The sequence below is a fragment of the Notolabrus celidotus genome, chromosome 1 (genome assembly GCF_009762535.1).
Source record: "Notolabrus celidotus isolate fNotCel1 chromosome 1, fNotCel1.pri, whole genome shotgun sequence".
In the NCBI taxonomy this organism is placed as follows: Eukaryota; Metazoa; Chordata; class Actinopteri; order Labriformes; family Labridae; genus Notolabrus; species Notolabrus celidotus.
In genome coordinates this window covers 9,895,774-9,910,114 of record NC_048272.1, presented here as the reverse complement: position 1 = coordinate 9,910,114, position 14,341 = coordinate 9,895,774, and the positions used below count along the sequence as shown (strand labels likewise).

The following is a 14,341-nucleotide window of genomic DNA, read 5'->3' as shown; positions in this document are numbered from 1 at the left end:
ATTTAGTTGAACTGGTGATACTTCAACTATGAAATTTGTTTATAACCTCTTCTAGTAAAAATCCAAAGCTTGATGTTTTTGTTTTGCAATATATTTGAACCACTTCGAACATTGAAGGAGTCTTCACATATCTCTGAGTTGAGTATATTTGATATGAACAGTAAGGGTCCTGACTTGAAGATCCCCTCGGATTTGCAGTATTTGTGTCCATGTTAACTTGCTGCAGTCATCCTGTTAGTTGTCGTTTGCCGGCAGATTGCTGCGTTTCTCTGAACATTACTGCCACCTGAAATTAAGGACAGAAGCAATCTCAGACACCATCTGCTTTCTGCTGATTATGATCTATACTGTGAACAGGAGCTTACTTTTTAGGGCTCCCAGACATGACCGCCTTTTCTTTGCATTGCCATTGATAACAGTCTGACTAGAAACCCCAGGACTAACCCTGACCTTCTAAGAGCAGAGTTTTAACTGCACTTATATGCAGATACGGATTCATCTCAGCAAATTAGAATATCATGAACAAGTTCCTTATTTTCCATCAGTTATGTGTGTCCAGACTCATCATATGTCAAATAAACATTTCAAGCATTTTTCTATTTTAATTGTGATAATTGTGGCCTACAGCTAAAAATAAACAAAACAAAACATGGCTAAAAATGTTAGGATATTATTTTTTGAGTTTTAGTAAAATACTGTTCAAACAGTATAGAAACTGCAGATTTCTCAGCCTAGTTCAGCACACGCAACTACAATCATGGGGAAGACTTCTGAGTTGACATTTGTCCAGAAGACGATCATTGACACCCTCCACAAGGAGGGTAAGCCACAGAAGGTCATTGCTTAAAAGGCTGGCTGTTCACAGACTGCTGTATGGAGGCGTAGTAAAGACAAGTTTTCTGGAAGGGACAAGTGTGGTAGGATGGTAGGAGAAGATGCCCATGTGACAGGAATGACCGCAGCCTTGAGAGGATTGTCACGAAACGTCAATTCAGGAACTTAGGAGAGCTTCACAAGGAGTGGACTGAGGCTGCTGTCAGAGCATCAAGAGACACCACACAGAGACGTCCTCGGGAAGGAGGCTACATGTAAAAAGGACTGGACTGTTGCTCAGTGGTCCATAGTCCACTTTTGCACTTCATTTGGGGATCAAGGTCCTAGAGACTTTGAGGAAGTGTGGTGAGGAAAAGATCCAAGGTGTTTGAGGTCCAGTGAGAAGTTTCTGCAGTCTGTGTTCATTTGGAGCACCATGTTGTTCCACAGTGTTTTGCCATGTCCAAAGTCATCTCAGCCAAAATCTCCTTGTGGAGCTTTATAGAGATGCTGATTTCCTTTTCCTATAAGACTTAGCACCTGCCCACAGCGCCAAAACGACTACTATCAAATGGTTTGATGCATGATGCATTGACTCATGGTAAAGGAGGAGTGTAAAAATGAATATGGTTTTCAGAAGTCGGACACTTCTGTATTTTTAAATCCCTTTTTTGATGGATGTTCGAAAATATTCTAATAATTTGACACTGGTTTTAATTATTGCTCTTTATATGTTATGAGTGTAGAATATATGAAAGTTAACATTTTATATATATATAAATATATATATACTTTATTTTCTGCTTTTCATATTTTAAACAGACATGACATACAAACAACCACAGTACATACGAATAAACGTATGAACCCCCCACCCCCCTCCCTGAGGCTCAAAAAGAAAGAAAAAATAAATTAAAATTAGCAACAAAAAAACCAACAACAACAAAAAAGTCACAAAACTAGACAGGGTCTTCCTACTACTAATTTGTGTCTACTTTTAAATGTGATAGAACTGTACACACAGATCTATGGAAATAGAAAAATAACAAAAGGGCAAAATATTGCTAGATGAGCAGGGCACTTAATGTAAGGGGGAACCTTCGATGTAGTCTGTAAAGGGACTCCAGGTCGCAGCAAAGTCCCTGCGTCTTTCACTTTACTTATATCTGAGCCTGTCCAGAAGCAGAAAGGAGAGCACCTCCTTCAACCATTGTGCAAATGATGGGGATTCACTTGACTTCCAGTTAAAAAGGATTAGTCTGCGAGCAAGTAGCAAAGCAAATGCCAAAGCATTAGCTTGTAAATTTAAGTTAACTTTTTAATCAAACTAGAAAAAAAGAACTATTTATGATATTGTAATTTGTTAAGATGGCATCTCTCCTGCTTTACATATGGACACTGGTATATGATTAGACTACAAACAGAAACCAGGCTAATACTTCGGGTTCTAAAGTCTAGTTGTGTGCCTTCAGATTCTGCATTTTTATGTTAATAGAGATCATAAAAGGGGTAGATAAGCATTACCAGGAATGTATAGCAGTTTGCCACATTTACATCTGGACACATATAAAACAGAAGTCTCTAATAAAAACATTGCTTTACCATCTGTCAAATAACTCGCACTATCTAATGGCTATCATGTATGATATGATTCGTACGAAACATGACTCAAAAGACGTAATAACACCACTGGACTTTTGAAACTAGCTGCATCTCTTAGTGAGCATGATATTTGTGAGTGTTTGTTACTGCAGTATGTGCATTCATCACATGTCTCTGATTTTCTGCCTCGTCACCCTCAGTCTAGGGTTGGTTCTGCCCACATATAGTGAGAACCACATCAAGGCCAACCTGAGTGACCAGATCCTTCAGGTGCAGTGTAAGTACCTGGGAATACCCAGCATCCTTCGCTCTCTGTCTCTCCCTCTCTTCTCTCTCTCCACTCTGTCCTCCTCTCTTTCTCTCTATGACTTTATGATCTTATAGTCAGTCCTGGATCCTCCAACATCATCATATGGAGCGTACGAGCAGAGTCTCCTGCCCCCCTCCCCCTCCTCCTCCTCTGCCCCCCCTCTCAGCGCTCTCTGATAGGCAGGATCTTACCTGAGTCCCTCCGACTCCTCTACTGCCCCCCCTGTTCCCTCCTGTCTCCATGCTGTGCTGTAAAAAATGGTGATGTTTTTTCTTCACACTGGCTGAAGAAAAAAAAGAACTGAACTGACAGAAAGGTGAAAGCTGTGGTTTTACTGTGTGACTCAGGTGAAAATAATGCAGACCTCTGTGCTATTATTTTTTTTGCCAAATGCTCTCGCCTCTTCTCCACCAAGTAATGATTCTGAAGCATCTGTGTTCAAAGTATTTGATGTTCTGGAAAACTGTGAAAACATGCATGCTTTTCACTCCTTATGATGAGTTTTATGAGTTTGGGACTTTTCCTTCTGTGTGTCTTCTTTCTTTATTTCTTTATTTTTGTATTTGTCTGATTACGTAAGATGTCTCTCGGCTTTGGAATCATTCAGTGTTTAAACTCCCACAAGACCCGGGTCGAGGGCTTTTCAAATGTGGGAGTTTGGGTTTCTGTGGGTCTGAATGGGGACACTTGTTGTCTCTCTCATTCCTTTTCAGCCCAGACCCTGTTACTCCCCTCTTTTCCTGTTTCATTTGATTTACTTTGGTTTGACTCTCACAGTGACTGTTTTCTGTCTTTACTGTTTTCCTTTCTTAGATTTCTATTTTTACTTTCTTATTTACGTTTCCTGGTTTGCTCTTGCAAAAAGGATGTTTGCTTTTCATTTCCTTTTTTTCCTCTCTTGTCTTGTTTGACTTAAATTAGTTTCTTTCTTTCAAGAAAACAATATTTTTATTCAAACAGTAATTGAATAAAATATTGTCTGTGATCCCCTCCTTCCCACCCGATCCCCTGTTTCTTTTCTTGCTCACTCCTTCTCTGATGGATCCACACAGTGCCATACACCAAGGGCAAGTATACTCCATATTGGTCCACGTACCCTTCCTTTACTTCCTACTCCCTACCGCTGCCTCCTCCCCTCACCTCCCATCCTTTTCCTCTTCCCTGCTGCCCCCCGACCCTCCCTTCCTCCCCCTCCTTCCCCCTCACCTGTCCCAGCCTGCTTGCCTCTGTTCCCTGCCAGTCTAGCTTTCAGGACTTGCTCCACTTTTTCGCTCCTTTTTTCCTTCTTCCTCCTTTAATCCCTCCTCCTTCTCCTCTTCACTCTCTTGCTGCAGCTCAGATCCCACATCTCTCACGATGGCTCCTCCTCTGCCCCCTCCTCCAGCCTCACCCTCTCTCCCTCACATACCTGCTGCTCAAAAAAACAATTTAAAAAAAGAACAAATAAATAAACACCTACTGCGCCCAAAGAAGACAAAATATCCATGTTCTCTGTGAAGACTTGTTTTTTGTCCTCCTCTTCTCCTGATTCTTTTTCTTTTGTGGAAAGTTCTCAATGGGTTGTGTCTTTCTTCTTTCTGCTTTCCTCTTTCAACCTCTTTTCTCTATCTCATTCATTTTCTTTCACCCTATTAATCTCTTCCTCATCTTCCATCTCTATTTCTTTCACCCTATTTTCTCTTTCTGTCTTTCTTTCTGTCTTTACTGACAGTGTCATTAATTCATAAATGTCTTAATTAGGTCTTTTAGTTTGTGAAAAGTAACAGAAAGGGAAACAGCTTGATCACATGATGAGCTCTACATTCGGTAAAAGATAGTTTTGTTTACCGTACATTTTTTTCTTGATGATGAAAGATTTTAAGCAAACTCCTTCACCCTGTCTCACGTACATACATACAATTGGGAACGTTAATGTTTGAAATGTTGCCGTTAATTGTAAACTGTGGACAGTGTGCAGGAGTTTGCTTGCATTTTTTGATAGATTTATTCTTTTCCCACCTACCTGTCGTCTGAGATAACTGAAAAAAAGTATTTTTTGATTGAGTAAATAAGTAAAAGTACTTCTCAGAAATAGTGATTTTAATAGCTATAATAATACAACAGCTAAGGCATATATCGTTATTCCGCAATTAGAATAATTAGGGATTGTTTGTGGTCATAATGTTTAACGGAAGCTTTACTAAATTAAACTCTATGATAAAGTAAACACTGATTTAACAGTTAGCAGGAGTAGAATCTCGTTTGTAGCCGGAGACGTTGCAGCCTGCAGACCGACCCCTCAGGGCTGAGCTGTTTCCTGCCCACCCAGGTCCTCCTACGTTGTCAGGTGTCAGGGTTCAGCACCTGACTCCTATGTCGTCCCTCTGTACTCCCTGTCTTCATCAGCTTGTCTCCCTCCCTCCTCACCCCTCAGACAGCCAGGGGCACGGTCCAACACTCCCTCAGTAAACCTGACCCTGGATGTGCAAGGCATTGTGGGCGGAAAACTACCTGGGCACCCTATTTAAGCTGTAAAATCAAAACACTTCCTTCCTCCTCTGGACGCAGTGAACGGGTCATAATGAGGAAGTAGCGTGCTGGATTCACCTGTTGAGGCTTTAACGCTGGTTGATATGTGTGCTCTGTTTTGTCTTTCATAGATGACATGAAGTTGCCCTTTCAACATGCCCTTCACAATGCAATGCATTTCCACTCATTATGTGTCTCTATGAGCCGCCTCCCCTGCCAGTCTGAGGGGTGACCACTTCCATCAGGACCTCCACCCACCTCCCCTGCAAAAGTTGGCCATGTTGATGCCTGCCTGATCTTACAGCACTCATGGTTTTTTAATCTGTCTGAGAACTTGCTTCCTGACACGTCACGTCATGCAAGTCAGTTCTCTGACATCCCAAACATGTTAGATTGAAACCAAATCAATCAGGAAACTGTTACTAAATACAAAAAGAAAAAAAGAAAAAAAATGTGTGAGTGCGTTTCAAATTAAAGCAGTCATCCATTGAGGGTCAGGTTCTATTTTTAGGCACCATATTGGCTAACGCTAGTGTTTCCATGATACCTCAGTGTTGCTATGGTAAACTCCCCCCCTGCGTCCCCACACCTTTGAAGAAAAGCTGCTGTTTACCCACAATCCCCCACTGCTCTGCCCACTGCTCTTCCTGGATAATCTTCCCCTTTCTGTTGCAGATTTTGAATCACTGCTGCCAAACAGTTTTGAGTCTGAAGGACATGTATTCATTGCTCCCAGGTAGCCCTGTGTGTGAACGCTTGCTGTCGTTGGTGGTCATCAGTTTGGTGTCTTGTCTTCATCTCTTTCAGTTCCATAAATCCTCCATTATTTTTATTTGTTGATGTTTTTGGCTCCACACTTCTTCTAACTATCATGTGCTTTCTGCTTTCTTTTTGTGGTGTTGAGTTGCACTGTGTGAAAGTGGTTGTTTTTCTTCATTCATTTTGTATTTTGAGTGGTGCGTGAGCATTTATTGACAGATTTAAGGAAACATAAAATTCATCATAACCGTACCAAATGCTTTTTCTTGCATTGACCCATTTCCTCCCTAAATTTATCCTCTATTCAACAAAGTATTTGTAATGCAACAAATCTCCTGTGCATGCTGCACCTGTGGCGCTGTGTTAAGCAGAACAGTGTCTTGGTTAGTGATATCGTAATGATAGAAATAAAGAAAAAGTTCCAGCAAAAGCTGCATCATATGAAAAAACAGACTGAAATCTTGTTTGCATGTGCTGCTATGAACCCTCACAGCATGCAGCTGCAGCCTAAAGTCTAAAACACTGTTCAAACTCTCTCTTTCATTTTGATGCTCTGCTCTGAGTTACACATTTAGTTTGAGTGGAATTTAAGCTTCAAGACATGCATGCTGCATGTGTCAAGATGTGTTTTCATGCATCTCTGCTTTGTGTTTTGTGTTTTCCTTTTAAAGGTCAAACAAGGCAGAGTGTAAAGGTTGTATAATTAGTTCATTTTTTGAGTCTGGTCTGAGTAGAGATGTCTTACCTGTTTCACAGGGAGTACTGCAATGATCTGGAACTTTCTAACAACAACACCGAGTTCCTGCTCAACTTTATCGCCCTCATGGAGAAGGTGACCCCGGACTCCAAACAATGTGAGATTCCATTTTATTCACACAAAAAGCTTATTAATTATTCAAAGAAAAATAATTAAAGATTGAGTGCAATAGTTAAGGCTGTGGATATTATACTGCATACTTTATATTTTTATCACCTTTGTTGTAAATATTCACTGCTCCCCACAAACTATTTTCTCTTGGCTTTAAACTGAGCTTGAATGTTTTTTTCATGTTTTTAAGATTGTTGTTATTCTCAGTATAAATGTGTAAATTTATGTTCGTGAAAGTCTTTAGAATGACACAACTTTATTATCCCCAGATTTCTAATTCTGCCTGTAGGAGAAGCAGATCTGTGTGTTTTATAACATTCATGTGATGCAGGCCAGAGACCATTCAGATAATATGGTGGCACTATGCACCTTTTAAAAATGTCACATTAAAACAAAGTGTCATCTTTTACATGAACCTTGAGTTTTGTGCACACATTGAAAAGCGTTGCATTATTTATCTATCTGCACGAGGGCAATCACAAGGAAACAATTCAATGATATGTTAATTCTACTACAGGAGACTTGATGGTCTCTACAGTCAGGTGGTGAAAAAGCATGTCAGTATCTGCAATCACTTAACATGATTTGGAAAATACTGGCACACCACATGGTTGTGGAATGTCGTGCATCCTTAATGAAAAGCATTGAACAAATGAGGTCTTATTTATTGATTAAATGATAAAACATAGAATTGAGGTCTGTACACTGATCACTCCCAGTTCTATATAGCTCCACTGTTGTAAAACCTTAATTTGCCTTTTTCCTGTTTTTTGAAAGACACTTGATCAGTGACCCTTTTTTAAAGAGAAACATCTTCAACCTAAACAAATGGGCACAGTGCAGCAGTGACAAATGTTAAGAGATTAAACATTGATGGTTTTGTCTTTTCTCTGGATTTGATTAAAATTATAGGATACTGCCATCCCAATGAAATGAACACTAGCATCTTAAAGCGCAAAACTACATGCCTGACCAATCTGTTTCATTTTCTTGTACAACTTTGTAAAATAATTTATCTGATGATAGGCAAGGCAAGGCAAGGCAAGGCAAGGCAAGGCAAGGCAAGGCAAGGCAAGGCAAGGCAAGGCAAGGCAAGGCAAGGCAAGGCAAGGCAAGGCAAGGCAAGGCAAGGCAAGGCAAGGCTAGGCTAGGCAAGTTTATTTATAGAGCACCATTCATACATATAAACATTCAAAGTTCTTCACAGAGTTAAAAACAAAAACCAGTACAGTAACAATCAACAAAAACATACAGCAAACACTTCAAACATTAAAATTTTATATGCGGCCAGTTATGTTTGATCTACTCTCTCTCTGTGTACTTATGTAACTTAACGTACATAGAAAATAGTGTTGGGTCTTGTTGTTTATTTAAATTAGGAGGGATTATTATAAATAATCAGCCCCCTTTAGTGCTCTGAAGTCCGTAAGTTGCAGAGTCTTAGTGTCCCGCCGGACACAGAATCGCAACGGGTCTTGTCTTAATAGAAATTAACCCTTTAATTATTCGATTCATCTCAGAACTTCTTCTCAAGGATTAAGACTCACACATTGAATCTTTTCTGTGTCAAGTCCCAGCCCGCAGCTGGCTCAGACCTCTTGACACCCCGCAGGCTGCCCGTATGCCCAACATTTAATTGTAGATCCAAAATCAGTTTAATTCCATAACGCCATACCTTGTCAGAAAATACCCAATTTAAAATATGATATTCAACAAACATAGCATGAAAACATAAAATATTTTGAAATATAAGATCGAGAAAGAAATAAAGTAAGTTTAGTTACAAAACTTCATTAAAACTCTTTTTTTTTTTGTTACAGAAATAAAAACTAAGGTTTAAAAATGGGTTTACATCCATTATTGAGCAGTGTAAGCACTCTCTGGGAGGTTATTCCAGGTCTGTGCTGCATAATAACAAAATGCTGCTTCTCCATGCTTTGTTCTGACTCTTGGTATTCTATAAAGTCACCAGTGCTTATCTTGAGTTTGATTTTAACCCATATTGGACTGAGTGAGATTTTCTAATCATCTGTCTTTGTTATATTTTTTAATTATTCAATGCCTTGAAGATCCAGTGTGTTTAGGAGAGAACAATAGACATCCAATGTGTGTATTGCTGGTATTCTAACAGATGAGAGTATTCTGTTTGTTTACGCCTTTATCAATCTTCTTAATCTGAACACATTCAGGTGACAATTTGCTTCTTCACAACCTCATTCTGGACACTGGCATCATCAGACAGCTGGTGGAGAAAGTGTGGAAGAACAAAGACTTGAATACGTGAGTAAAACGAGTCAGTACTGAGGGAGCTTCATCTGTATGTGTGACCCTAGAAAACATTAACTTTTAACTTTTGTCTTTTCTCCATCCTACATTCAGATACGGCTTTCTAGCTGTGTTTGCAGCAACGGATGGAGGCGTAACAAGGGTGTTTCCCAACAAGTATGTGCTCTCCTGATGAGGGCTCTGTCTGCAGCAGGGTTACAGCTGCTCTGTAGTTGTGCTCCTCTTTATTGTCTTACAAAGTTGAAAAGTGTAAAGACTTAAAACGTTCCATAAATACTTGAGGTTAGCAAGAGTGTGGTGCATCAGAGATTTACAGCTCCTGTGTCTCTGCTCTTAATCTCAGGGCTTCAGAATCCTGGGAGGAAGATCCTGAGCCGTTTAACGCCAGCTATTACCGCCGCAGTCTCGACAACAAGGGCTATATCTTCCGGGCCCCTTATCGAACAGGTGAATGATGCTCAGCGTCGCGGGTTGTTTATCTCACACTGGGCCTCGTAATGTGTTGTGGCTCTTTGTTTCTAACACCCTCTCCCGCTCTCCTGGCTTATTTGTCCTATTTGTTTCGCTCTTAAAGCCAGGGACGAGCTGCTGAACCCAGAGAACGACACTATAGGGATCCTGGTCAGCACGGCGGTGGAGATCACAGTGGGAGGGAAGACCATCAAACCTGCAGGTTGGTACAGAACGCATCCTTATGATTACAGATATTAAAGGGAATGTTTGAGAGCAAGGCGCAGATAATTACACGTCTGTGTTTGTATTGATTGTCACTTTGCCGTTCTGTCTAAGCTCTGCACCTGTTTGTCTGGGCCTTTTCTTTGCAACTGACTATTAATATTTTTGCATTTTGAATCTTTCTTAATGAAACTTTCCCTGACTTGTTTTTCTCTCAGTGGTTGGAGTCAAACTTGACCTGGAGGCCTGGACGGATAAGTTTAAGATTCTCGCCAGCAACCACACAGACAACCGTCAGGGCTCAAACACGGTACACTTCACTGAAACACCTCACTTATAAGTCTTCATAAGTCTTCATCAATCAATCAATCAATCAATCAATCAATCAATCAATCAATCAATCAACAAACCCTTATTTACGTTAGCTCAAGACGCTTTTACAAACATAGGAGGTCTAGACCACTCTATGCCAAATTATGAACAGAGACCCAACTTCAAGACAGGGTAAGACTCAGTCTGACCCCACCTTAATCCACCATGAGCATTGCACCTCGCAGTATGTAGCTAGTCACATTGGCGAGGAAAAACTTCCTTTTAACAGGCAGAAACCTCAGGCAGAACCAGACTCATGTTAAACAGCCATCTGCCTCAACCGAGTGCGGTCTTGAAAGAGGGATAGAGGGGAGTAAGAGAGAGAGGTGATAGTGATGAGACGAGTACGGTAGTAGAAGCTGTTGCCGCTGGAGTCCAGCACGTCCGTATCAGCTGAACTCCAGAACGTCTGCAGCAGGAGGATGCCTGCGGCAGCTCAGAGGGACCTACGAGACAATGGAGCTCAGGGACTCCAGAAAGGTCTATGGTTAGTAACTTTCAATGGGACAGGCAGAGTTAAAGTAAGTGATGAGGGGGTTGGGGGGAAGGGGGTGAGCTAGGATCCCAATGTGTCAGTGCGCCAGTTCCCTCGATAGTCTAGGCCTATAGCAGCATAACAAAAGCTGGTCCAAGCCTGAGCCATCTCTAACTATAAGCTTTATCAAAAAGGAAAGTTTTAAGCCTACTCTTAAAAGTGGAGAGGGTGTCTGCCTCCCGGACCCTGACTGGTAGATGATTCCAATGGAGAGGGGCTTGACAACTGAAGATTCTACCTCCCAAGTCTTCAGCTGTATTTTCTAAGATGTCTCTGCTTACCTTGTTTTTTCCTCTGTGACAGTGTGGTCCGAACCGTGTCTGTGAAATGGACTGCGAAGCTAATAGTGAGGTAAGTGTTTCTGCAAATCTTTGATGATCTTCCTTTATCCAGCTTGATCTACTGTATCACTGTGTTTTACACTCTGTACCTCTGTGTGCAGGATCTCTTGTGCTACTTACTAGACGACGGCGGATTCCTAATCATGTCCAATCAGAAGGATGACTGGAACAAGGTGACATTAATAAATCCATCTCAGCACTGACCTCAGTTTCATGGCTAATCTGACCGTTGTTTCTTTTTCTCAACAGGTCGGGATGTTCTTCAGTGATGTTGACCCCTACTTGATGCACGCTCTCTTCAACAACTCTTTCTACAACCGCAAGCAGTCATTTGACTACCAGTCTGTGTGTGAGCGGGTTCCTAACAGCGAGGCTGGAGCTGCTCCCAGAGGAGTGTTTGTGGTAAAAACATAAACTTTAGAAATAGGAGCGTTAAAAAAATGTTGTGAATAAATGTCATAAAAATGTTAATCCACTGACACGGCTTGCATATTTTCACACACATTCTCTCTTTTTTTCTGCAGCCTACAATCGCAGATTTTGTAAACATTGCTTGGTGGACGTCTGCAGCTGCATGGTGAGAGTCTGGATGGACACCCTTAATTACACACTGCAGAATAACTTTCTCTAACGTATTACTAAGATCCTTTTTTTCCTCAGGTCCTTGTTCCAACAGTTCATATATGGACTGGCATATCACAGTTGGTTCGTCACAGGTGGGTACAAACAGGACACAGTCAGTCATTGAAAGTCCACTTGAATATAAATACATTTCCACACCTACTTTTATAGAAAGGCCTTTTAAGAGTAAATTTGCTGATTGCCTGTTTTTAATTTTACTGTTATTTAAGATTTTAATTTGTTTTGTTGTGAATCCAGTTTTACTGTTTTATTGGCTTAATTATATTACTTATTTTAATGCATAACATGATTGTGTTGTATCTTGCACTTTTAACAGCTCAGGTTCAACACCTAATGATTTTCCATGCTTTTAATGTTATTTTAATCTGCTGGTGTGCATTTTTACCCTTGCAGTAAAGCAACTGTGTTTTGAAAGGTGCTATATAAATAAAATGTATTATTTATTATTATATTATTATTATACTTATCCTACTTCATGCATGGAAGTAGGATAAAGTCATCAAAAGATCACACCACTCTCATGTGTAAGAACTATTTTGAATTTAGATCTTGCAGCTTGGCTAATCTGGGTTTCTCATTCTACATTGGTCCCTTCAACATCATTTACTAAAACCATGTGCTTTGTTAGACAGATAGACAATCAGAAGTGTGAAAAACAAGTTGACATTTAAGAAGGGGTTTCACTATCAATTTCATGTCTCAGCCTGGAAAAGAAATTAAGGGATGTTTCCAGAATGTTTAACTATCGTTTCGAGTATCTAAAGTGTTATGAGGGACATCAGATGCCTAATCATAATGAAACAATATTAAGATTAGCATTAAGTTAATGAAAATTATGAATTTAAATTTTTTTATGTCCCTGCAGGAAACATGTTTGATCAAATCTTAAGTGTTTTCTAATATTATGTTTTCAATCATTGAGCTGCACCTTTTTTCTCAGCTTTTACAATAAGTGATGCAACAGGGCTAAAAAATGCTTAAAATTAAAATCAATACAATAAAAATGTTATAACAACGCCTCAAAAATTGTTTCCATCACCTTCTGATCCATGAACTGACCCCACCAAAGACGCACTTGGCACCATCTAGTGGACTCAAAAAGAATGCAATCATCCCAGCACTGCAGCGTTCTGTTAAGCTGCTGTGATTTATACAATAAAAGACCAGTCAGGTTGTCTGCGTATCAGCAGCATATTGCAAAGCAAAGCATTGCAGTGTTATGGAGTATCATTTTTTTCCCCCTGCCCCTACAAGTTATGAGCCAGGAGTCTGAGTGCACCCTCTGATGGTTCAGTGATATATTCATCAGTAACAAGAGTGCAGTTTTTCAGCCTGACTGCACACACTGAAAGCAAAAACCATGCAAAGAAACTTTAAAGGAGAGAAGTTTTACCTTTTTGTCAACATACATCTTTTTTATGTTCAGAATCAGATCTCATAAATCAGTTGAAATGACAAGTGTGACTGTGATGTGTCTGTGCTCTGCTGATGCTGCAGATGAAGTGGACGCTGAAGGATACGACTCCAAGGAGCGTAGTTGTGTAATGATCCAGACTCAGTACTTCTTAAGTAATCTCAGCAACTCCTACAACATCCTACAAGACTGTGGCAACTGCTCCAGGTCTGTACACAGCATAAATCACACACACAAACACACACACACACACACACACACACACACACACACACACACACACACACACACCATATAGAGCTGACAGCAGCACAGTTAGAGAGACAGATTCATCTTTCTGTGTGAGCTAATAAACTCTGCTGATGATTAAAGCGTCTCATCCTTAATGAAACGGTCATATCATGGGCTAAATGAGCCTCATAAGAGTGTCTCATGAATCTCACTGATCCATTAGTAAATGAGTCTGTGATGTAAGTGAGCAGGGGGGGTTGTTGACAGAGTGCTCTCTCTCTCTCTATCTCTCTCTCTCTCTCTCTCTCTCTCTCTCTCTCTCTGTCTCTCTCTCTCTCTCTCTCTCTCTCTCTCTCTCTCTCTCTCTCTCTCGCTCTCTTTCTGCAGGCTGATTCACGCCAAGAGGATAAACAACACCAACTTGCTGTTCGTGGTGGCAGAGAAGCTGCCATGCAACACCTGCGAGATAGAGAAGCTGTCCCAGGAGGAGGAGGAGTGTATCCTTGTTCACTTTGTTCACCAGCTGGCAGAGGAGAAGACACACTCTCTAATCTCTTGATTTTATCTATATATCACCGTACCTGTGGAAGCACAGATGTTTCACGTTCATTTCAAGGTTGTTTTAGTCACAATAGCGTGAATCATGACCAGTCTTTTACTCCTGGTGGGCAAGTGATAAAAACACAAAAGTAAAAATAAAAAAGCAGGAAAGAGGATTTTTTTATATTCCTTAATTGAGTCAATTTTCAGTCAAGGAGGAGAATCCATGTGAAGAAGTGATGGTGGCACGCTATCGAAAAGGACCAGCCACCTGTTTCGACAATAACAACTCTGTAAGATTTTAAAACACAATATTCATAGTCGTTACTATAAAACATATAGAGTCCTCTGTTTACTGTATTTAAGTTAGTAAAATACAATTACATGCAACTTTAATGTTCACCAATCGACTTCCAAAAATTATTGTGGGGAAAAATGTTAAAAA

At 40.4% G+C, this 14,341-nt stretch overlaps 1 protein-coding gene across 1 annotated transcript in view; it reads left to right on the top strand.

The window, feature by feature from the left end:
• cacna2d2a (calcium channel, voltage-dependent, alpha 2/delta subunit 2a) overlaps window positions 1-14,341 on the top strand; it is a 183,476-nt gene that overhangs the window by 164,312 nt on the left and 4,823 nt on the right. The window contains 16 exon segments of the mRNA XM_034673948.1: window positions 2,616-2,692; window positions 5,909-5,969; window positions 6,749-6,846; window positions 9,050-9,140; window positions 9,240-9,302; window positions 9,490-9,593; window positions 9,721-9,819; window positions 10,040-10,131; window positions 11,032-11,079; window positions 11,171-11,242; window positions 11,319-11,471; window positions 11,594-11,646; window positions 11,730-11,785; window positions 13,209-13,332; window positions 13,744-13,853; window positions 14,107-14,189. Of these exon segments, the coding sequence (XP_034529839.1) occupies window positions 2,616-2,692; window positions 5,909-5,969; window positions 6,749-6,846; window positions 9,050-9,140; window positions 9,240-9,302; window positions 9,490-9,593; window positions 9,721-9,819; window positions 10,040-10,131; window positions 11,032-11,079; window positions 11,171-11,242; window positions 11,319-11,471; window positions 11,594-11,646; window positions 11,730-11,785; window positions 13,209-13,332; window positions 13,744-13,853; window positions 14,107-14,189 (1,384 nt within the window).